This window comes from Zingiber officinale, chromosome 3A (assembly GCF_018446385.1).
Source record: "Zingiber officinale cultivar Zhangliang chromosome 3A, Zo_v1.1, whole genome shotgun sequence".
NCBI classification, from domain to species: domain Eukaryota; kingdom Viridiplantae; phylum Streptophyta; class Magnoliopsida; order Zingiberales; family Zingiberaceae; genus Zingiber; species Zingiber officinale.
This window is the reverse complement of record NC_055990.1, coordinates 147,144,636-147,170,054: the sequence shown is the minus strand read 5'-3', so window position 1 is coordinate 147,170,054 and position 25,419 is coordinate 147,144,636. Positions and strand designations below refer to the sequence as shown.

General features: G+C 36.2%; 1 protein-coding gene across 1 annotated transcript; it reads right to left on the bottom strand.

The window, feature by feature from the left end:
* Nucleotides 1-8,093: 8,093 nt before the first annotated feature.
* LOC122052710 (CLP protease regulatory subunit CLPX3, mitochondrial-like) lies at nucleotides 8,094-25,115 on the bottom strand. The gene is made up of 13 exons (XM_042614382.1): nucleotides 24,286-25,115; nucleotides 23,511-23,572; nucleotides 22,684-22,787; nucleotides 21,991-22,070; nucleotides 19,573-19,623; nucleotides 16,009-16,083; nucleotides 15,853-15,930; nucleotides 12,976-13,032; nucleotides 9,845-9,915; nucleotides 9,643-9,742; nucleotides 9,315-9,482; nucleotides 9,104-9,226; nucleotides 8,094-8,981 (listed from the first exon to the last, which is right to left on the bottom strand). The coding sequence occupies exons 1-13, from the start codon at nucleotides 25,021-25,023 to the stop codon at nucleotides 8,817-8,819; spliced, it is 1,872 nt and encodes a 623-aa protein (XP_042470316.1). The 5' UTR covers nucleotides 25,024-25,115; the 3' UTR covers nucleotides 8,094-8,816.
* Nucleotides 25,116-25,419: the final 304 nt, after the last annotated feature.

The following is a 25,419-nucleotide window of genomic DNA, read 5'->3' as shown; positions in this document are numbered from 1 at the left end:
ATTAGGCCGTACACAAGATCGCACGATGGAGAATCTTGCCGTCACATCATGGAAAGGTTGATACTGTAGCAGTATGGCCTCTTGGACGTCTTCCTGACAGATCCATATCTGGGCATGGCCCTTCTGACAGACCCATACCTGGGCATGGTCAAAAGCAGGTGGTTGCTTTGATTGGCGCGCCCAGGCTTCTTGGAGAGGTCTATATAAGGTCTCCATTTCTTCACCGGAGGTAGGCAAGTCTTCATCTTGAGGCCATCTGTTTGTTATTCCCCGCCTGATTTGAGCGTAGGAGGTGTTGGTTGCTACTCGGAAAACCTAGAGGTTCCACTGTACAAAAATTTTGTACAAAGGTCTGAACCTTTTCCTAGCTACCATGTGTTCTTTTAAATTAAATTTTGGATCGCCTGCGGAACTTAACACGTTTGATCCAAAACTTAATCTATTCGTTCTTTAAGGTTTTGACTTGGGTCTCCTGCGGAACTTAACACGTTCGACCCAAATCACCTTAAGTTATTAATTCCATTAAATATTAATTTCCATAATTGGTTCCCAGTACTGACGTGGCGAGGCACATGGCCTTCTTAGATATGGGAGCAACCACCACCGACTAGACAAAACCTTTTATAGAAAGGTAATATTTAATTTCCTAAAATAACTTTAGGTTAACCGAAAAGAACAATCAAATCACAAGGAAAAGAAAAAATAAAAGAACACAACATCGAAAAACATATTCGAAATTCTAGAATCGTAAGCCTCTTGTATTTGGTATTATTTTCATAAATAACTAGCATGATGCGGAAAGGAAAAATTACTAGTTATACCTTCTAAAAAGACCTCTTGATCTTCTACCGTATTCTTCTTTTAACCTCGGACGTTGTGTGGGCAACGATCTTCCGAGATGAGAACCACCAAGCACCTTCTTCTTCCTTGCAAGTTTCGGCCACCACAATTCTCCAAGAGAAGTAGAGGTCCGGCCACCACCACCAAGCTCCAAGGGATGCAAGAAACAAAACCACCTTTCTCTCCTTCTTCTCCTAGCTAGAACCGGCCACCATCAAGAGCTCCAAGAGAGGTTGCCGCCGGCCATAAGAAGAAGAGAAGAGGAAGAAGCTAGGGCCGGCCACCAAGGAGGAAAAGAGAAGAGAAGAATAATAGAGACATCCACCTTGAAGCCTCCTCTACCCCCTCTTTTATAATCCTTGGTCTTGGCAAATAAGGAAAATTTAATAAAAAACTTCCTTAATTCTTTTGCCATTAAAAAGGAAAATTTATTTAATTAAAAATAATTTTTCTTTTCTATTTGTAATGGCCGGCCACCTTAATCCCTTTAATCAAGGAAATTTTAATTCACACAAGAATTAAAACTTCCTAATTTGCTTTTGGAAATTTATAAAAATTTCTCAAATAATTTTTCCCTTCATGGTGGTTAATAAAAAGGAAATTTAATAAATTAAAATCTTTCTTTTAAACATGTGGATAAAAAGAAAGTTATCTCTAAAAAATTAAAATCTCTTAATCTACAAATAAGGAAAGATATCAAATCTTTTCTTAATCTTTGTAGAAACTAATAAAAGAGAATTATTAATTTTTAAACTTTCTTTTAAATCATGAACATGGTTAAAAAGGAAAGTTTTCTTAAAATTTAAAATCCTCCTTTAATCAACAAATAAGGAAAGATTTCAAATTTTAAACTCTCTTTTAAACATGTAGATGATTTACAAATAAGGAAAGTTTTTACCAAAAATTAAAACCATCCTTTTAAACTACAAATAAGGAAAGAGATTAATCTCTTCTCTTAATCTTTTGTAGAAAGCTATAAAAGGAAATTTTTAATTTTTAAACTCTTTTTTAAAACCATGATATCCACATAAGAAATAATTTTAATAAAAAATCCTTTTTAATATGATGTGGCCGGCCACCTAAGCTTGGGCTTCAAGCTATTGGCCGACCACCTTAAGGCCAACCTTTAGGCTTGGCCGGCCCTAAGCTTGAGCTTCAAGCTTAGTTTGGCCGGCCCCTATTGGTTGGGTAAGAAGGTGGGTATGTGGTGGGTATAAATCTCTATATACAAGAGGCTACGATAGGGACCGAGAGGAGGAATTGGTTTTGGTCTCCCGATAAAATTAAGCATCCCGTGCTCGCCCCGAACACACAACTTAATTTTATCAATAATAATTCATTCCACTAGAGAACTATTATTGAACTACCGCACCAATCCCAAATTACATTTTGGGCTCCTTCTTATCATGAGTGTGTTAGTCTCCCTGTGTTTAAGATATCGAATGTCCACTAATTAAGTGAGTTACTGACAACTCATTTAATTAATATCTTAGTCCAAGAGTAGTACCACTCAACCTTATCATCATGTCGACTAGGTCCACTGCAGGGTTTAACATGACAATCCTTATGAGCTCCTCTTGAGGACATTATCAACCTAGTATCTCTAGGACACGTTTCCTTCTATAATCAACAACACACACTATAAGTGATACCATTTCCCAACTTATCGGGCTTATTGATTCATCGAACTAAATCTCACCCATTGATAAATTAAAGAAATAAATATCAAATATATGTGCTTGTTATTATATTAGGATTAAGAGCACACACTTCCATAATAACCGAGGTCTTTGTTTCTTTATAAAATCAGTATAAAAGAAACGACCTCAAATGGTCCTACTCAATACACTCTAAGTGTACTAGTGTAATTATACAGTCAAGATAAACTGATACCTAATTACACTACGACCTTCTAATGGTTTGTTCCTTTCCATTTTGGTCGTGAGCTACTGTTTATAATTTATAAGGTACTGATAACATGATCCTCTGTGTGTGACACCACACACCATGTTATCTACAATATAAATTAATTGAACAACTACATTTATCATAAATGTAGACATTTGACCAATGTGATTCTTATTACTAGATAAATGTTTATACCAAAAGCTAGGCTTTTAGTATACACCCTAACAGGAGGGCCGTCGCCGGGACACCCCTCCCGGCTCGGTTTTGTTGCAGGTTCGCCGGAGCGCTCGAGGGTCCAGCAGGGAGCGCCACGTCCCCAGCGTTCGTTGACTCCTGGTTCGGACAGGATCATTACACATCATCAAACATTGTCTCTTTGTCTAACACAAATTCAAGATTTTTAAAAGATTTAAAATTGAACTCTGCACTCTTCAATGATGAACCACACTTTTACCAGGGAAAACTAGAAAAGTGGCTTGACTTCTTGGTCAACACCTCAGCAAAAATATAGCCAATGCTCCAAATATCAATAGTAGGGGTGTACTGCAAGTTCAATAGCAAACCAACTTATATATTTGTTGGAAATAAGAGCATGCCAAAAACTCGTTGATTTCTATGGCTAAGCTAAATATTGATTTCCAGTACCAATATTTAGCTAGCCACAGAATTAAAGCCCTTCCTACACAATTTATAAAGGAACTCTTGGCTAAAAATTTATGAAGTGTAAACTGTAAACCACAACTTGTTGATTGATTAAAGTAAACAAACTATCATCTAAACTTAGAGCATCACAAATTTAGAATTTTTTTCAGTGTTGATAGAATAGATACTACAAAACTTTCACCGAATTAACGATGAGCAATCATTGACAATAGAATAGGTAAAATAAGCATTTTTGTTAGGTAAAACTTGTCTTTCACTTAATTCGCTTAATCACTTCTCAATCCTGCATAATGATCTTGATAGAGAGAAGCCGCTACAAATTATCGAAGAAAGTACAATCCTTTTCTGATGGGTTCAATTCTACAACCAAAAATATATGTTAATACTTTATTTCATATAAATCAAACATTACAAAAGCTAAAATAGTCAAACATAATACCTGCTTCAAATTTTTGTAACTATAATAATTTTTTCTCAATTGTCATTGGAGACCCAGTAGCCCGAAACTAATCTTGAGCACAAATCAACGCTTGCACGATTCTAGGAGTTAAAGAACTTCTAAAAAAAATCTAATACCCTACCTCCAGTGCTAAATGTTGATTCTGAGGCTACCGAAGAAATTGGTATTGCAAGCAAATCGCGAGCCATCTTAGAAAGTATAGGAAATATTGTCTTGTTATTCCTCCATCAAGATAATATATCAAATTCTTTTGTATATGGATGGTCTGGCTCAGCCAAATACCTTTGCAATTCTGAAGTTGATTCAGTTACAACATTGACTTTCGATTTCTGATACTGCATTTCCAATCGATGTCTGACATTTTCTCCATTTCTTGCACAAACATAAGAATCTGTTGCATCGGAAACAGGAACATCTCGTGAACTTGAAGAAATAAAAGGTGATGATGAAGTCATAGAAGAATCTCCCGACCCATACAATCTCTTGTAATCATCATACATCTCCTCCATGACTCGTTTTATTCTATCAAATAATGTTCCACCTATATCCTTCTCATACATATTTGTAAGCATGAAAGAAAGGTATACTAACTTTCGTCTTGGATCCATAACAGCAGTCATAAAAACAACTTTGTTCATCTTTGATACATCCCCTCAATATTTGTCAAATTTCTCACCCATAGAATATGCCATTGCACTTGTATTAAGATCAAGATTCTTCTTCAACTCTTTTAGCAAACCATCAATTTCACTAATATGAGACACAAAATCATTTGAAGTGACATACTTGCTGGCAGAAACTTCATTTGTGACATGATAAAAACATTCCAAATAATCACATAAGTTCTTTGCATTATCCCAATCCTCACTAAAAGGCACATTATGATCATCTTCTTTAAGAGCTACTACCATATCACCATGTTTCTCAACATAAGATTGAAAAACTAGAATATAATTTAAAGATGAGGAAAGCATGATGTATGTGGAGTTCCATCTAGTTGGATCATCCAAAGCAAGGTGCTTCTTGTACTTAATGTTTTTGAAGTAAAGTTGTTTCTTTGAATTTTCCAATTCTAGTAGGAGACATTCTAATATACTTTATGGCTATCCTTATATTTTCCACTGATTCATCTATTATTTTCAACCTATCTTTGACAATCAAATTTAGAATATGTGCTAAACACCTAACATAAGACATCTGCCCCCCTAATACGCAATTAGGCCAATCCATAAATTTTCTTTTCAAATATAGAATTGTTGTGTCATTTGAACTTGCATTGTCAACTATCACGGTGAACACATTATTAATGCCCCAATCTAGCAAGCATTTATAAACTAATTCACCAATATCATTGCCTTTATGACTAGAGACAGGACAAAAATTCAAAATTCGCTTATGCATCTTAAAGTCAGTATCAATAAAATGGGCAGTTAGGCACATATAACATTCCTTTTGTTTTGAAGCCCAAGTATCAGTCGTCAAACAAATCCTACCACTTTCATTTTTAATAAACGACTTCAATTTATCATTTGCTTCCATATATAACTTATAACAATCTCTAGTAATAGTAGACCAAGATGGAATACAAAATGAAGGGCAAACCACACTCATTAAGTATTGAAAACCCTTACCCTCTACAAATCTAAAAGGCAGCTCATCTACTATGATCATATAAGAAACAACATTTCTAACTATGGTTTGATCGAATTTCCAAGCCTGTAAATTGGTTTTTACTTTGCCAGACACCTCATCAACTTGTCTTCCAACAAAAGTTAATTGACTTTGTATTACCTTTAAGTCCTTTCTGTTGAGAGGATTGTTTAGACACTTAGGAATATGTTGTCTCAGAGATGTAGTGTCATTTTTGCTTGGATCAGCATAGTAAACATGACTGCAATACAAATACCTTGTCCTTTGAATTCCATCATCTTTATCAATATAAGTTTCAAAATGCTCCCAGATGACTGAATGCTTCTTTCGAGAACCAACATCACCTCCAGCTCTTTTTCGTTTGTTTTTTATTTCTTCAGTCGATCGTGAGCCAGAGCAATCGTCACTCTCGGTGTTCTTATTATATTATTCAGTTGCCATTGATTCATTCTGCAATATATTGAGCACAATTAATTCTTCATGTTGCTTCTATTTTGAAGTCCAAGTTTCAAAATGAGAAAACAACAATTTTTTCAATTCTTCTGCTACGGTGAATCGGTGATAATGGTGCTACCTGTGTGAGCGTGATTGCTTCTACGCGCTCTGATGGAGTTGGTGATGATGACCGGCGGTGGCGTGGTGGCCTATGATTTGATGCGATTGGAGCTTCCTGTTCCTTCTACTTGGAAGAATGTTTAACCATCGTCGACTACGTCACATCGTCGGCAACACAGCAACACGCCAACACCGATCAACACAATAGCACCAAATGAAGGGTGGCGGAGACTGCTCTTGGACAACGTCAGTGTCTCGGTGACTCGACGTCTACAACGATGCGTCGATGCGGGTAGGGCAGAAATCGCCAAATCGAGATTTTGGGTGGAGACGTGGAGTCGAGGGGAGAGAGAGAGAGAGGCGTCGAGACAACGTCGAGGGGAGACGCGGAGTCAAAGGGAGGGAAGACGATGCGTTGAGACAACGTCGGTGTCTCGGTGACTCAACGTCTACAACGATGCATCGATGTAGCTAGGGCAGAAATCGCTAAATCGGGATTTTGGGTGGAGACGCGGAGTCGAGGGGAGAGAGAGATGGGTCATGAGAGGAGTTTTGAGGTACTTAGTTTGTATTAAAAAAAATCCAATAATCAAGCCCAGTAGCCTACTTACCCAGCAACCCACCGGTTCTCGGTTTGAACCGGCTAACCGACCGGAAGAGGTTCAACCGGAACTGGTTCAACCGGAAAGAATACCGGTCGGTTTACCGGTTCTACATAACCGACAGTAAACCGGAATTAACCGGAATCGGTAAACTGGTAAACCGGTAAAGATAGTCCAAAGTCAAGGGGACGTGGAAGTTAAAGATAGTCCAAAGTCAAGGGGACGTGATGGTCAAAAGTCAAAGGGACGTGACAGTCAACAATTAGGAAAAAAGAGTTAGACCATCTCATATCATCAGCCGCATAATTCCTGGTTGGTTACAGACAGAGCAGGGTCTCAGATTGGAGACATAAGACGCAACCTAGAGTAGGGCCAGACCTGTCCCAACTGGTCGAGCTTCCTCAACTCAGGCCTTGTAGCCGGGCCCAGTACTTTTAGTAAGACAACTCCCGGTCGGCCCTTCAACGATCCAAGCGTGAAAAATGAGGCCCTCACCACAGCTCGTCTCCCTTATCAAGACTTGAGTCAGGTGACACACCCGAGCTGCCCGTAGCTAAACCCGGACAAGACAGAAAGCACTAAGCGACAAACAATGTCAGAGAATCGTAACCTCTTGTCAGAGAATAACTGCAGGCGTTAGGGAATATTCTAGTGGTCTACTATCGCCTGCGAATGGAACCTTCCTTCCACCAATAGGAGGCCACCGTACACCCTCTCTCACCCGACAGACCATGTATCCGACATTTTCTGACAACATGCAGGCTTTGAATGTACACAGCATCATTTAAAAAGGGAGGTCCTCTCCCTTAGCCGGTACGCACACGTACACACTCGTCTTCTATAGTTCTTTTTTTCTTCGTACACTGTTCTTCTTGGGAAAAAATAGTTGACTTGAGCGTCGGAAGACTTGTGCCGGAGATTTTTTCCCTGGTTTATGGTCTCTAACGTTCCATTTGCTTGTCTGAATGTACGCAAAGCTAAAATACCGTCAGTCTCGTTACCACTGTCCAGGCGTACCATGTGGGGGTTTACTTTTCCGGTGCACATACAGTAAATATGTCCAAATCATCTCTCTAACAATACTAATATCATCTTAACTGACATTCATCTAACTCAGATTCCGAACAGAATCATCCATGCTTCATTTTACATAAACATTTGCATGTTAATTATGGTAAAGTTGCTGATGTTCACAATAATTGCAATCACATGCAAACAGAAAAAAATTATCATGTGATGTTCACAGTTTGCAATCGCATGCAAACAAGAAAACTATCATGTGATGTTCAGTTTGCCATGAATTTATGTAAATGAATCGAAACATGTGCAGAAAATGAACATGCAAGAAATTGCAATTTACTGACGCGAATTCAACAATGAGGATTCAAAACATGCGTATCACAACTCTGATGCCATTGTTAATTTTGCAAGATCGATTGCAATTAATAGAATATTTAAACACTTACAATATCTCTGATTTCTTACTATCCTTGTTTATACTTGTCGAAAAAACGATTACAAACTAACAGCTCTTCTCGATATCCACAAACCAAATCCTCAATAGGTTAGATGTTCTCTCTTTAGGAAAAGGAAAAAGCTCATCGTCTCCCCAATTCTATCTTTGGACATATTATATAACGGAGCATTAGTGAGGTACATGGCATTTTTGGTAACTGCCCACATCTCCCACTACCAACAAGATCTCCAAGTCTTGCTAAGCAGAGAGCTTTACTATGTCAAATCGTTCTTATGCAAACGTTTGTATTTGACTGTAAAAACTTCTGATTTTAAATCACAGTTATTCAGCCCTCGCTCCTTGTAGCCGATGCACACATCACTTACACGATCATACAATTTCAAGGACAAAGCTGAATCTCCACAGATTCTGGAAGACCCTTAGAACTCTACATGAGAATTTACCTATAATGCGATGAGTAGGATGGCATGAGAAGAACCTAACCATCACGATCCACCACTTGTTGGAGGAAGAGCTACATAGAGATAGGGAAGAGATAGACGAGGCCCTTATTCTCCAAGCCAACACATTCATGCTTGTGGTAATCACTTGGACCGAGAAATAGTTGCCAGAGAACACTGATCTGATAAACCGATATTCTGTTGAAGTAATAAAATCACTTTCATACTCTCAATTCTCGCTGAACACTAGTAGCGATGTAGCGCTCGAACGCCCCATCTCCTCGCAGAATTTTAGCTCCAGAACCTCGTCTGCCAACAGAGCCGATAGAATCCTCATCCACCACAACTGCATCTATTTGCTCTTCTCCAGATTTTACATCTGGAATCTGGAAGTAATAAACATTTTGTAAATTTGATTACATAAGTATACTTGTAAACAGATAACGTTACTGGATTTTGGCAAAAAATTTAAGAACACGTCCAACGCAGTGCAATAAAAAAAGGGTACCTCATACATAGCCTCAATCAGAATACTCTCCAAAATAGTTCTCAAGCCTCGCGCACCTGTATTTTTTGACATTGTCTTCTTTGCGATTGCAGAAAGTGCACCGTCTGTAAAATGTAGCTTAACCTGGAAAATGATTTGGTATTAGCCAATAAGAAGCTGCTTTTGCATAAAGTAAACAAAATAAAATAATTTTAAGCATATCTAGCCATACATTGTTCAAGCTAAATAATCGCTTAAACTGTCTAACAAGAGAGTTCTTCGGCTCCATTAAAACCTGAACCAGCTGGTCCTCTTTTAAGGCTGACAAACTAACTACTATTGGGAAACGTCCCACAAATTCAGGTATAAGACCATAAGCTATTAGATCACCGCTTTCAACCTGTAAAAATGTTAATAATGTCGCTGAGAAAATTATAATTGCTGAGGAAGAAATCCATAAGTTTATCACAAAAAAAAAAAAGAAGAAAAGGTGGGTCAAATAGAAGACTCAATCACAGCGCTCCAAGTGATGCAATTTCTTTGGGATTGGTTATGCTTACAGATTCCAGTAAAGACGATATTACAACAGCATCTGTTAACTGCCCATTTCTCATATTTGCACGAACTGGTGCTGCAAAACCTATAGAGGAATCTTGCTGTCTGTTTAAAAATAAAATAAAATCTATGATATAGTAAAAAGATCTAAGTTTAGAGAGAGAGCAACAAGGTTAAAAGCTCCAAGAACATTCAGCTGAAGCATACCTTTCAGAAATAGTCTTTTCCAAGTCAACGAAAGCACCACCACAAATAAATAGAATATTTTTTGTGTCTATCTGAGAATTAAAGAATTATTAGTTAAAAACTCAGATGAAAAATACATATTATTGTAAGTTGTTTTGGACTTGTACTAGTTTCCGTAAAGTAAAAAGGAGAATAAAGAAACAAATGTGGAGAATTTCCAACATTCTAGAAGGATTTTAAAGGAAAAAAAAAATGAGCAGCATTGATTATTCTTATAAGGTTCGATCACAAACAAAATGCAATTGCACCACTGCATAATGCATACGGATTAAGAAGAGTTAGCAAAAAAAAATAATTACCAATTAAGCCAAGTAACACATATATCTTATTTCTTGTTTGTCTATTTACAAAAATTTTACTATTTACTTGATAATGACTTAGGTAATCAGCAAGTTGGGTATTGATTTAGCCTATATGATGCTTATGGAGTCATAAGTGGATTTCATGTGATTCCTTGCTCATTGTATAAAAGTTTATACAACTGCATAAGTTGTACAGATGGAGACTTCATAAAACAAAATGTCTAACTATATCGAGGTTAGGTTATTTATATTATTAGTCTCTCATGAGTTTTGAAGTTTGACAATGATAATTGATGAAGTTTGTATTTGACAAATTAGTTGAGTGTTCAGCTTAACATGGTTTGGGTTAGAATAATGGACTTGTTGGATCGAGCATGCAGCTGTGGAGAGCTTTGACCTTGAAGTGATGCCATAAGCTAGAAGTTGATTTGAAGGTTTGAACACTATTTCTGTAGTAATATGCATAGAATGTAAATGTTATATCTAGGTAAAAATTGTTACCTAAGGAGCTCTATCTAAAAGCTCAGTCATACATAATATTGAGCTCGTGTTAATTCCCAAGTATAAATAATCTTTCAATGTTTGAGATATAAAGTTTTGAATCAATAGATTTGGTGTTGACTGAAGTCAATATCAAATTGCAAGTAACTACAGAAAAGTTTGAATTTTTAAATGTTTTCATGAACCACTTTCAGTAAAATGGGTCAACTAAAGTTGGGTTTCAGTCAACCAACATTCACGATTTCTAAGCTTTTAATTTTTTGAATTTCCAACTGATAACTTTTCCAGCCAAATTGAATTTTCATAGATAGCATTCAAAAGTGACCATGATGGTTATCCATTAATGGTTACAACTGAATGTTCATTGACAAAGGTTGAATTTTGGTTGAACTTTACATAATTTCGTGGATAAGATAGATCTAGTGATTCTATCCATGGGAATCACTTATATGAAGTCCAGAGGTGCAGCTCTATTCATTTCGAATATTAGTGATTTTTATTCTTGCTCATGAAGAGCATAGTAAGTGTTTTGTTTGTGTTTCTTGCTTTGTGTACGTATATTAGGCTCTAGTTTAGCAACTCTTTCTTCACCTCAGTGTTTATTTAATTCTTTAGGGTGACATTTGAATTCAATTTTTCATTTTGATCCATTCATCTTGTAAGGAGCACTTTTGCACTTTAGGCGGGGAAAGCTCCAGGTTGGTATCATCTTGCTTGTTGATTGGCAAGTGGAACAATAAATTTGCCCATGCCAATTAACATGACTTGACACTTCAATCCCTGGTTTGATCAACCCATGAAACTTCATACAAACTTGAGTAAGATTTTATTATGGGCTAGATCCTAGAAAGGATTTTGAGGAAACAACATTCCTGTATCTATGAGGAAAATCTTGTCTCCATATAATATTGATGGGCTTCTATGTATCATTTTCTAATTTCATCCTTTTCTATTAAAAAGTTTAACTCATCTAGTTCTCCTAAATCAAGACATATCTGCATTATGAATTTTGGTCTTTTACAATTACAAGTATCATTTATATTTCTCATATCTCTTGATATTCCAATATAGATGAGGATATAATAGTGAATCAAGCATAATGATATAAGAGGATCCAAATAGTTGATCCCACTTAATGGGATAAAATCTTAATGGTTGTAGGGGTGCAAATGAGCCGAGCCGCTCATGAGCCACTCGCGAGCAACTCGGTCAAAGCTCGACTCGAGCTCGAAGTTGACCAAGCTCGAGCCTTAACATTCGAGTCGAGCTCGAGCTCGAGCTCGTTTAACACTGGCTCAAGGGTTGATCGAGCCTTATCAAGCCAGGTTAATTTAATTTTTTAATAATTAAAATTATTATTACTTTTAAAATAAAGAAGAAATTGAGGAGGAGTTTGTGGCCAAAGCATGTCATTTGGTGTATTTTAGATACACGGTTCGAATCCCACTTGAAAATGAATTTAATTTATTTTTTCAAGTCGAGCTCGAGCCAAGCTCGAGCTCAGCTTGAGCTTGACTTGAGCTCGGCTCAAGCTCAAACTCAGTAGCTCGCTCGTAGTTTTTTCGAGCTCGAGCTAGCATGAGCTCGGTTCGGCTCGATTACAACCCTAAATGGTTGTTGTTGTTATTGTCTAGACATTTTATCTCATCATATGGATCTAATATTATTAAAATAATGATAGCAAGGTTCAAAATTTTAGGTTGTGCTAGAGTTTTGATTTTTTACTAAAATGATGTTGTTTTGGTATCTTGTTGAAGTTCCAATATATGGTGCAGATGACAAATTAGGGACAGAAGGACGAAAGAGATAAAAAATAAATAAATAAAGATAACACAACTATATTCTTGGAACTCAAATTTTGTTTTTAATTTGAAATGGTACGATTTTGACATTATGGTGTATGGAAACAGCTAAAGTTAATACTAACATTCTTATCTCAATTTATCTTAAGTTGTATTGCAGCATACCAAGAGGTTTCAAGTGTTAGCATGAAATAATATTCATCAACATGAGTAACACAACGACACATGAGACATTGCCTCTGCTAAGAATGATATATTTTGACCGTTTTGTCCAATACAAGATAAGATTTTAAAACATGAATGATGGTTATAAAGTAAATAGCATAACTAACAAGAGATGATGAAGGAAATGTTTTTTGTTTATGTTTTCTCTTAATGATGGATGATGACTAAACTAAACAAGAGATTATATATATGTGGTATAATGGTACAAATAATAGAAAATTTAAACTAACAAACTATATTAAACAAAAATTATAAAGGCTACCTGGATACTTTCTCCACAAGGGTGCCTCCGAGCTCCTTTTTCTGGTACGTTGACTATCTACAGAAGTGAATTTAAAACACTGAACTCCATGACCAAGTAAAAAAGGAACATCAGGAGTTCAATGTTCATCTACTACAAGACACGCTAACACATCAAAACTGAACACCCTGAATATTAGGGTAGATGCCATACACAAAAAGATTGTATTACAAGGTATTATACTTTTACTAATTTAAGCTTTACGTACCCCAAAGAAAATAAATAAACAATTTTAAAAATAAAAACTCTTGGAACTAGTCCTTAATTATCCTAATTTTTGGGCTATCAAAATGCATTCAAGGAAGAGAATTTTAGGTTGTAAGAAAATGCACCTCTTCAGATGGACAAACAACTTTTCAATCCTAAGGGTCTAAAGAACTAGGCGGATATACTTCAAGTGGGTGTCATATGTTTGACAATAGACCAAGATGTCATGTTATTAAAATAAACTATCAAAAATTTTCCTATAAAGGGTCTCAAGATTTGATTCTTTACCTTCATGAACATATTTAAAGGCGTTGAAAGTCCAAAGGGTATAACTTGTTGCTCAAACCATCCATCACATGCAGTTTTACACTCATTATCAGTCCTGATACTAATCTAATGACACCCACTATGTGAGCCAATGTTAGCATGGTTTAAAGTGTCGTGTCGAAACGGTTGAAACAGGCGAAACGTCTCGTTCCGCTCGGCGACCGATACCGGCACGACCCCGGCGACAGGTGCGACGTGTTGCGCGATCCCGTAGTCACAACAAAGGGGTCACTTTACCCTGCAACAGTAGCGGAAAGGTTGCATAACCTTTCCGCTGCCGCCGTGGAGGCATCGTGCGACCGCAAGGGGTTGCACGACCAACGTGGTCGTGCCGAAGGAGTCATGCAATCTCCGCGGCCATAGCTGATCGCGCAACCCTGCGACAGCACCAAAGTCGTGCGGGCTTGCGAGTGGTGTCGGATTTCAGATTTTTTTTAATTAAACTTAGGTTAATTTTTTTAATCAACTCTTAGTTATGGTAGAGATAATCTAAAGAGACTTTATTAAACCTTAATAAAATTATCTAATTAATTTTATATTTCATTTATTTTAATTTAAAATTTTTAATAAAATTTTTATTTATTTATTTATCTATTTTCATATCTTTTCCTTTTTTAAAATATTATTTTTTATCTTGTTTATTTTTTAAATATTTATGTTAAATATTTTAATTTTTAATTAATATATTTTATATTTAAAAAATACCGAAACTATATCGGCACAATACGATACCGAAACTGTATCGTTCCGGTCCAGGACCGAAATTTCGGCACAGGTCGAAATTTTAAACCTTGAATGTTAGAGAACCATCAAACTTTTGTCATTAAATCAAGTATGTCGTCTAGGTATAAGAAACTTAAATATAACACATTCTTCGAGTGTTATCCTTTTAGGTGTCACCAAAGCAGGAATCATACTTTCCCTGATGAAGTCTTTCTATAAGAATCCTCAACTTGCCTATTTAAGGAGCATGTTCTAGAGGATTCATAGAGTAGTGTGAGAAATTCTACAACTATGACCCCAAAGCAAAATCTATCAGAATTACGCACATAGGCCAAAATTCTTCAAGTAACTCTTCAAGAGTTATGTTTTAGAACTCGTCTAGAATCTTATTGATCTCAGGGATGACCTTCCAATGAGGCATTATGGTTGGCCGTGACTCCGTGAGATATTGGCCACTGAAGCTACAATCACTTGTGACTCCTCTTCCTCCTTAAATTGGGATTGTGTGAGAAGGTGAACTGGTAGTTGGCTCAAAGATTAGGCTAGCTTTTAAGCAATCAATAGTATCTTAGTGTCTTGATGGACTTGCAAATGTGAATCTGTGCTTGAGGTTTGTATGAATGTATGCATGAAATTTTCCAAAGTTTTCGATTGTAATGGCTTTCCTATGTTACATTAGATAGATATATGTTTCAGTATTAATTAAGTAGGTCATGTCACATGACTTGATCCAACCTATGTAACTCATTCATTTACATACGTGTGACATCTTTACCAGTTAAACCATGTAACTAAATATGTCAGGTTAGCCTGGTTAAAACCATCTTAAGTTCAAGACATGAATGTTGGAACGTTTACAAAACAACTTGGATTCAAGTTAAGAGTTGAATGTGTCACAGGGCAATGTAATGCAACCCCTTAGCGACCCGTTGACCTAAATTTCCACCCCCATAGATGCCCTCATGACAGAGAGCAAGAAAGGAAGCTATTGGATCTGCGCTCCAACTAGAGAAGTCCAACAGAAAGCAAAGACACAGATGTGAGATGCAAGGAGGTGGACTTCACCTACACTCATGCGGAAGAGGAAATTGCAAAGAGAAGTTGTCTCATGAATCTAGGACATAAGCAAATGCAAGATGAACACAGCACATGCAAGGAAGCTCCAACATCAAGAGGATTTTGATAGGCTCTGGCCATGTTTCATGGAATATTTTAAATTCAACTCATTCAATCTAGGTAGCCCCTTCTATCCGCATATAAAATCATGTCATAACTTTATAGTTAAGTCGTGTGCATTTACGAATTAATAATATTTGGTTATTCGACAAACTCTTATTCACTCACAATTTGTCATGCAATTCAGTATCGTGGTTCTAAATCTCTCAATGCGACTATGCAAGTACATATTCCATGCAACTGCATGGTGCCTCTGTATATCACGTATGTGATCAGACCTGCTATTACATACAGATATATGACCACACTCTTTTGGGAAACTTTTCAAGCCACAGCTTCAAACATTTTCAGACATGCTAAAAAAATGTTAAAATAAAATCATAGAAAAGTGTCTGTATAACTTACAGTTCCTTCAAGCATTTTCAGCAATGCCTGCTGAACACCTTCACCAGATACATCCCTACTAATATTTAGGCTCTGAGCCTGAATGAGAAATATTTCATAAGAATGATACAAGGTATGTTTAAACCATGAACCAAACTAACCATCAATTACAGGTACCTTTTTACTGATTTTGTCAACTTCATCAATGTAAACCATTCCTTGTTGAGCTGCTTGAACATCAAAGTCAGCAGCCTAACCAATAAAAGTACAACCAAGCTTTCAGCAAGCTTAAGAAAGGAATCTAAACATTAATAACTAATAACAACAACATCATGTTGAGTAAGAAAATGTAGTTCACAAAATAAGCTAAGGAGAAAATTGTTTTGAACATAACATGTTCCACAGTCTTATGAACATAGTTGCCTAATAATTGAGTAACTTTTAATAATAGAATAATCTTCTTGACAGTTCAATAATGCAACAAAATAAAAAAGGTTTTATTTGTACCTAAATTACATTCTAAAAAAATGTGGATGAGGTTGAGAAACCTTTTAACATTCCCCTTAATTCCTACCACTATTGCCCATGCTAGCTAAAGCCTTGACTAAGAAGCACTGACAGCACTGACAGTGAGTTGTTCATCTAAGTATTAGATTCCATCAGATTAAAAACCTCCCACCTATTGTCTTCTATATTCACAGATCTGGAAAATATAACGAGTAAGAGAAAAATTTTCAAGATTTGATAAGTACTAATGAATAGTAAATTCATAGGAAATTTTGAAACATAAAGGATTGTCTAATACTAAGAGGAGGGAGTATAGGGACCCTTCTTTGACAGGTATATGAAAGTCATCTTAATAAAAAAAAGGCAGGTCCCTAAATTGGAGAGATGAAAAATAGAAACCAATTTGTGATTACCTGCCATATTGTCATATGAAATAACCATAAAGTCCTAACAATTATGATGAAAGTAGAACCAGTAGTTGAGGTGGTTGTAGCAAAATTTGATACAATAGAGGAATTCTAAAGTAGTCTGGAGTTGCTCATATTCCAAATAATTAATAGTTACTACTATGGTTGCCAGGGTGGTCCTGAAGATGAAGAGTTCATGATGGCTTCTGAAACCACTTTTGTGGTGGGGTGGTCATCCAATCACACATTAACATTCTGATAGATGATTGGTGCAACCAAAGTAAACACAGAGGGTACAAAGAACAACACATCTACATTTCCGTCTTCCTCCACATCCTTGTCTGATAGTGAGCCATGGCTTTAGGTGGGTAAGAAAGGTGGTACATGCTAGTGTTGCACATAGGACCGATGCAAAGGCGTTTGCCAAGGATGGTACATTGGAATGAGCAAGTAATTGTGAACTGATCATATCAAAGGAATTATCTATCCTGAACTATAATTTTTTCACTTGAAATTATTAACATTGAAATAGGATGATAAGGTTAATTCTTCTTACTTCCTATGAAGTGCAGCAATTAATTACTAACTTTTTTTAAACTAAAATTATTTGCATGTCTTATATATGTGCGAAATATTTTGCTTGTAAAAGTACATCTGCTAAAGAGCATCCAATATTTCTTTAAAAGCAGAAAGAAACATGCATATGAGACTATTGTTGGTTCCATATAAAAAGTCACAAAAACCGTAAGATCTACACTTCACCATGTCAAAAAGGAGTGATGATAGATTACTTTTGCCACAAGAGCAACTTCAAATGCTCAAGTCCAAAAGAGATATTGGTACTATCGTTAAGTTTAATGTTTGTTCCAAGAACACTATTTAGTTTAGGATCATTAGTAGAGGAGGTAGCCATCATGGATCATGGATGAGAAAATAACAAATAAGGAAAAAAAACTTGAAAGAACATTAATTTAGACATTTCTCTATTTGTTTTTTTAACCCCTTTTTTTGGGTAAATGCATTGCTTCTGAAAGAAAATTGGAAAATGAAAAATGGTAAAGTGTTTTGCACTACACAGAAAGTAGACTTGGCTCTACTCATTCTCAATAAGGATGGCAACTCATTCTCAACCAGTGATAGCGTGAATCACATCAGGAATCTTGAGGGAGCTTTTGATGCTTCGACTGCAAAGAAAGCAAAGGATACAAGCTTTATCCGGAACTACGATTAAGCAAAAGAGCTAGTGAGTTATCACGAGAGCCCTACTAGATGGCAGCTAGGTGGTGGTACATGGGTGAATAATTGGTTGTGTAGGCCCTACTATAGAGGAGACACAAACAATAGAGGAGACAAACAAAAGTTGTCATTTGGCAGGTGTGTAGCTCAGGCAGTTCAGCCTAGTTTAGCAAGCGGTGGCAAAAGAGGCAGCTTGACAAAGATGAATTCAAACAAATAATGATGTGTAGAGGCTTAAGAAAGGGAAATTATTTGTGCAGCTCAGGTAATCATGCAGAAGGTGGTTGGAGAAGAGACTTCGATAAGATGAACAAGAATAGTGAACGATAGAATAGAAAACAAGGAACAACGCAAGGGGAGGGGATCAAACACTTGGGATTATAGGGGAACTAGCTAGCCTTGGACGCAAGTTAAGAGAAAAAATTTATTGTATATCAAGGGAATACAATTTGTGTATTTATAAATATCAAAATAACCATCCTAAAAAAGGTAATGTGGGACTAGGTAAATAAAACTCAATTGATTAAGACCTATTCATTCTAACAAAGCTTTCACCCTATCAATTAATTCTTCCATTAGAAGCATGCTAGCAAGGTTAGTTGGATCACATATTTGACTAAAGTCTGCCTATGTAAATAGTAAAAAATCTCATAAATTTTATAGGGACTCCTATTTGTTCCACCAACTCTATCAACCTTAAATAGTTAACTGTAGATTATTTCAGTAAGGGCAGCTCATTGCATGAAGCTCCCGCCAATACAGGTCTGCTTACCTTTCATTGCAAGAGACTATTTTCGCAACTTGAAACCACCAAGTCACATGGCAGCAACTTTACCGTTGCACCAAAGCTCCCCTACAATCATAGGGCAGCATGGTGAACAAAGCTCCTGCCAATGCGGATCTCGGGAAAGAATCTATTATACGCAGTCTTACCTTGCTTTGCAAGAGACTATTTCCGAAACTAGAATTTGTGGCCACTAGATTACATGACAACAACTTTACCGTTGCAGGCTTGCAGCAAGGCTCCCCTTCAATCGTAGAGTATTTTAGTCATGTCTAAAATTGTTACTAATTTGCATGATTAAAAAAAAAAGAGGCATTAAGAATACAAGAAAATATTTTCACAATTTAATGCACCTTGACAGTTTGACATCAAAGAAATTTACACTGATAGGATTAGACTACAAAGATTGCCAACTTGAGGCAAATAAGAAGCAGAGTGGAGCTACCGTCAACGATACGGAGTGCAAAATATGAGGATAAAGTGAACTCACAAAGGATGGTTCTCAAGCCCTTTTAGAGTGGCATATGTTAGTATATAGGACTAATACACATTCCTTTGTTTTTTTTTTCTCTTGCACTATACTAACACTAGCGATGTACATGTGAAACATGTTCCCATAAGCCAAAACGATAGGAATAATATCTCCCACAAGCTTGGTCATGATAAATTGGAATACCGACTATGAAAAACAAGGTTTTTTCCCATAATTATTATAGTACCCTAATTGAAAATACTTCTAACAATCAAATACCATCAATTTAATTATTTTAACATAGCTAAGTTATAAGGAATAGTGAAAGAAAATACCATAAGCAAATTGTACAATATGGATTCAACATCCTCACCAACATAGCCAGCCTGCAAAAGCATAATGCATGTAATTCTTAAAGAAAAATAAATAGCATACACAGCCTAACACCTTAAAAGAACACAAAAATGTATATAAAACAGTCAAAAATGACCAAAAAAGGATAAAAAGTTCAAAAGAAAAGAGCTATATTGGGTGCACATGAGAAAAAGAAAATATGCAAAAAAAAAAAAAAGAAGTTTAAATATAGAACATGGAAAAATAAGGATTACATACATTTATCTAATTACAAATGTGTTGGCAGCAAATTTAAAATATTGAGTTGTACCATCTATTGTTAAACTTAAGGTTTCAGTATTGCGTTGGAGTTTCAATCTTTGCTAGGAATGATATTGTGTTGGTATCGTGCCAATGTTTTGATATATAGTACCGATGATAGATTGGCGGTTGAAGGAGGAAGGTGAGTTTCGATAATTTACCAGAACAATATGTTTTGATCGTTTCGCTCGACATGGTATGAGATTTTAAACCATGGCAGAGATAAGGAAGGAATCATAAAATGGAACCAAGATTTTGACAAGAAGAGGTGTGGAGTTGATGACAAAAGGCAAAGCAACTAAGGAAAGTGCCCTAGGAATGCCAATTTGCTTGAAATTTGGGAAGGAGAAAGTGTTGGAAGCAACTTCACCAAGTCACGGCCTTGTTGACAATGCAATCAAAGACACAGAGTCAAATTGGGGGTGGCAAAGTCACGAGTGTAAAGTTGTATCACATAGCATAGTCTGTACTACAACTTCACCTCTTTCTTTTAATTAGGTATTAATTATAATGTTTAATTGTTTATTGAACTAATATATATATATATATATATATATATATATATATATATATATAGTATTTGTTTTGATTATATATAAAAATGATTAACCAAGTTAGGTATCGTCGAACCTGGGGCGACTAGCCCGACCCCACAGAAGTTTCCCACCGTCCGCTAGGGTAAATCAGGAAGCGCTCGTGGCAGGCGGCCTAGAAGCTCAGCATCCCTTAATTGCGCGTCCCATTTGGAGGAAAAAATCCTATAAATGTGTCGTAGCTGGGAATCGAACCGTGAGTGCTTGGGTATGACAACTAGGCACCCTTCCGCTGCACCATAGCCCCGGGGGCTTTTGATTATATATAGAACTATATGTAATTAATTATATATAACTAATTAATTCTGTCATTAATTATTATTATTATTATTATTATTATTATTATTATTATTATTATAATTATCTCAATAATATATAATTAAGTATGTGCAATTAACATTAGACCAAAATAAATATATGTAATTAATAATTTAATAAATACTAATATGATTCAACCATGCTAAAAGGATAATATATGTCTCAAGATCATACTGGCACAGTATGATATGCTTACCAAAACCATATTATTTCTGTCAAAATCTGAAATTCTAACAAGGCTCGAGATTTTAAAGATTGATTGATGATCAATTTTAAGTCTTGGATCATTGAATGAAATAATACAACTTTATTGAACATTAGCAGATTTAATCCCTAATAAAATGAAATAACCCTCTCATATCTGCAGAAACCAATTTATCAACTAGTAACCAGATTTATTTGTGTTAGGAATCTAAAAATGATAGGCAATATATATCAACTCTTAAATCACTACAAGCTTTCAGTTTCAACCTGTTCAGATATATCAGAGTAAAAACTTTCCAGATAAGAAAGACAATAATAATACAACAAACTATCAACAAGAGGATCCTTCTACGCTTGGACAATGCAAGATGACACCAAGTGAATTATACTTGGATAAGGTTAGCACAATTTTCTTATAATAATCCTCTTCTTTCTAGAGTACATTTGTATCATAAGGTAACTAGAAAAATAAGAATCCAAAATTAGGACTTCAAACATACAAAATATGATGATCAGATTTTAGGAAACTCTAGTTACATGTAAAAGAGTCATTTGTATCATAAGGTATTAAACTAAAATAATAAGAATTCAGAATTAGGACTCCATGCATACAAAATTTGATGATCAAATGCAACACCAGCAAACATATTTCTCATTTCTAATATTGAAAATAATCAGATACTATAATATTAGTAGTATTAGACTATTACTAGTCACTTCATATCAAAAAATGTCCTCATATTTATACAAGAGCAAAATACAAAACTTAATGATGTGCGATAATGAAACAAGTCCTAGATAAACACCTGACTAGTTAGACAAACAAGGTATACCATATTGAAAGATGAAATAACCACAGAGTTGCAAGTATCACATAACGATAAGAGAAAGTAGTAACATTTTGAATAAGTAACAAATTTTATAGTGTTCTAAATCTGTATATAGAGCATGGTGAACATAGGGAATTTGGAAAAGAGTACCTGCCTGAGTCAGAGATGTTGCATCTGCAATAACAAATGGTACATTCACGAAGCGAGCTAATGTTTTAGCAAGTAAGGTTTTCCCTGTCATATAAAATAGACCAGATTACCAACAAAAGAATTGAAATTCAATACCAGTCCTAGTAACTTACTAACGTGTCCTTGGCAGTGTATTTGAAACTCAAATAATTTTAAGAGGTAAACCAAGTGCATAGCACATTATTCAAATGTGTTGAGCTTCAAAAGTTTTATTAGATTGCAAATAGGCATTTGCATTCCAAAAACTACTTTGCAGATGCAATTATTTTAATGAAGGGGTTGAATCTTGATTCTTTAAATCAATTTTTTTTATAAAAAATATCTTAATATTGTTACACCAGGAAAGAGATTTTTTTTAAAAAAAAAGTTATATTCAGAAATGTAGAACTGAATTATCTAGTAGTTACTTAGTTATTATAGTGCCAAAAGGACTTTCTCATTATATGTTAGCAAACACTACTTGCAATAAAACTATTTTTTCAGAAAAATTCAAGAAGTTAGTTTACCAAACACTAATCAGCTTTTGAATAAAGAACTTTCAGTAAATATGGTTTCTTTATAAGCAATTACATTTTTGCAGTAGTAATGCCAAACTACCCTGTATGTTTTAGAAATACCAACATTGAATAATGTATAAACAAAAAGGTAGATCATGCACCCGATCCAGTTGGTCCCAGCAAGAGTATGTTGCTTTTTTCCAATTCCAGTAGTTCATCATGAGCATCCGATTGTACAAAAATGTTACTTGAATTGGCTCCAGAACTGGGCAATAATTCAACCACAAACAATTTCTTACAAGCTAGTAATGTTTCAAGTTAAAAGGACAAAATTATCAATTACGTTGTTAAAACTTAATTAGGTGGTCACCTAACCAAACTGGCTACAGCTAGGAACAAAAATAACAAAAAAATAACAGTCAGAACCTAAAAACCAGGAAATAGTTAAGGAAAGTCAAAATTGTCTTTTTATGCATTTTGAGAGTTGTTTCTGTTTAACTTAACAAAGATTTTGTTTCACTTTGGTTTTGATTCACAACTATCTTGAAACCAATATAACTGAATTGAATCAATATGGATATATTAGTTACATAATATTCTGTAAAGATAATAAAATTTAATATATTAATGTAAGAGTTACAGAAACATTTTTTTTTTACATTTAAACCAAATCAATCTGTTGGCTCCGTTCAGTTTGGTTCAGAAGCTTACCATGGACAATTTTAGTTCTCTTTGATTTTCAATTTCTTTAGTAAATTGATAAACTGAGATATGCCCACCCAAAGAAAATGTCAGCAGAGTTCCCAGGAATCAGGATGTTTGGAACTCATTATGATACAACATAAGCATTTCATTGGAAAATCATAACCTCAAAAGTTTAAATGATTAGGGACCTAATTTACTTAATTATGCTACAACAAGGGTAGTTCTAACTAAAATGACAAAGAGAACTGAAATCACCACTAAGGTACATAACAAGGCTAATAACCTTTTCTTCAAGGATGCATGATATATTCTTTTGTAGTGGTTGTATACACCCACAGCAAGCACCTGAAATTCCACTTCAAGTTAAGAAATGACAATTTAGCAAATGAATCTCATACATATTGCAAATAGTAAAGGCAACCCAAATACCATAGAAATCTAAGGAACAAAGTCATTCAGTTTATGGTAATATAACACATTCCAGAAAATATAACATGGGAATGCTACATTACTATTTGGGTCAGTCACCTCAACTTCCCAAGCATCTAATGTTGCCACGAAGATTACTTATGAAATATGGGAACTGATTTATGCCAAGAGATGATAATCTTAGATTTCCGTCAAGTAGCCACCTTATTAAGACATCCTTCATAAAATATAAATTATAAAAATGATAGCAACATAACATAATATTTCTTCTAATGTTAGTTTTATATGGGCATTCAAAATATTTAGTATTATAAATATTTACTATTTCCAATGTCTCAGATTTTTCAATGTCTTGCAGTGCACCGTAGCTAGGATTTGAACCGTGGGTGCTTGGTTAATCTGTCAAACACCTTGCCACAGCATTTGCCTTGCCACCATAGACATATGTGTTGGGTGGTTCTCAAGTAAAAGTGGAAGCCGCATTTCTCAGATTATGAATAGTTAATTACTTATTTACAAATAGTTCATAGAATCATGGTGTGCAAAAGGCTAAACTCTAAGCTTAAACATGACCTCAAGAGATGATGAAACATAGGGTATATCAGTTTTAATAAAGATAAAGATGGTACCTTCTTAGCACGCTGCTGACCGATCACATACTTATCAAGCCCTTTGCAAATCTCCGTAGGGGTCGGTAAATTCCTCCCTAAATTCGACCCTCCCCACCCCGCTATCGCTCTGAATCCTCCACAGCCACTAAAACCATCACCTGCGCGAACCTCACTAAGCCCATCTACCCTCAGCAGGTTCATATTCGGAGCTAATCGCCGCCCGAGAGATTGGTGCAATGTCGAACCCTCCAATCCATTCTCCGGAGAGCCTGCGCTGTAATACGACCCGAGAGCCTTCCAGAACCGTTTCTTGGCCCGATTCTCGTGCTCGACGCCTTCACTCCTCTCCTTCTCCGGGTCTGGGCCCGGAACACGGCCGATCTCCACAAAAGTTCCCTGGAGGGGGATGAGCTCGTCTATGCGAAAGGAGTAGGGAGTCTTGCAGTTAGGGCAGAGGTTGACGGTGCGGTGCCCTCTGCCGGTTTCCTCGATACGGTCGATAGATATAAGATCCGGGGGGAGATTAGGAAAGAGAATTCCCATGTGCTTGGAGCATCGGGGACAGTGTGCCTCAGCGCGGATTCGGCGGATGTGGAACTCGTCGGCGTCGCCTCCATCCGACTTATAGCGATCGTGGCGGAGGAGATTGGGGCGGCAGATATTGTAGACGGGGGAGAAGCGGGGTTTGGCGGCGGCGTTAAGAGCGGCCAGAATCCCGACGACGCGAAGCTTCTTCCAGCGGAGAATTCCCGACATCGAATCGATCCGCCCCACTGCCGAGACAGTGAGCAGCCGAAGGACGTGGCCGATAAGGTAGGTGGTTGCCAAACAAGTGGTGAGTTGGTGACCTTGTGGGATTTGGTTTTTGTTTAAAATATTGATGGCAAATTTTCGGAAAATGCCCCAAAACAGAGTTCGGAACCTCTGTCCTAATCTTACCGATCCGACGGAGTAGAATACATCTCAAGGATATTTTACACATTATGAGGATACTGTACAGGATATCATGATGTCTTGAGATGTAATCTGATCCGTTCGATCGATAGGAGGCACAGGAATAGAGAAATTTAGGGACATAAGATTTGAATTACACAAAACGACGCTAACTTTGTTTTAGATAAATTACAGTGACTAGAGGGTGACTAACATATA

Excerpts from the sequence above, each read along its gene's own strand:
- LOC122052710 (XM_042614382.1), bottom strand. The coding sequence starts at position 25,023 with ATGTCGGGAATTCTCCGCTGGAAGAAGCTTCGCGTCGTCGGGATTCTG. Across the intron at positions 15,931-16,008 it reads TTGACAAAATCAGTAAAAAG|GCTCAGAGCCTAAATATTAG; the intron begins GTACCTGTAATT and ends TTTCTCATTCAG. Across the intron at positions 13,033-15,852 it reads TGAAAATGCTTGAAGGAACT|ATAGTCAACGTACCAGAAAA; the intron begins GTAAGTTATACA and ends TCACTTCTGTAG.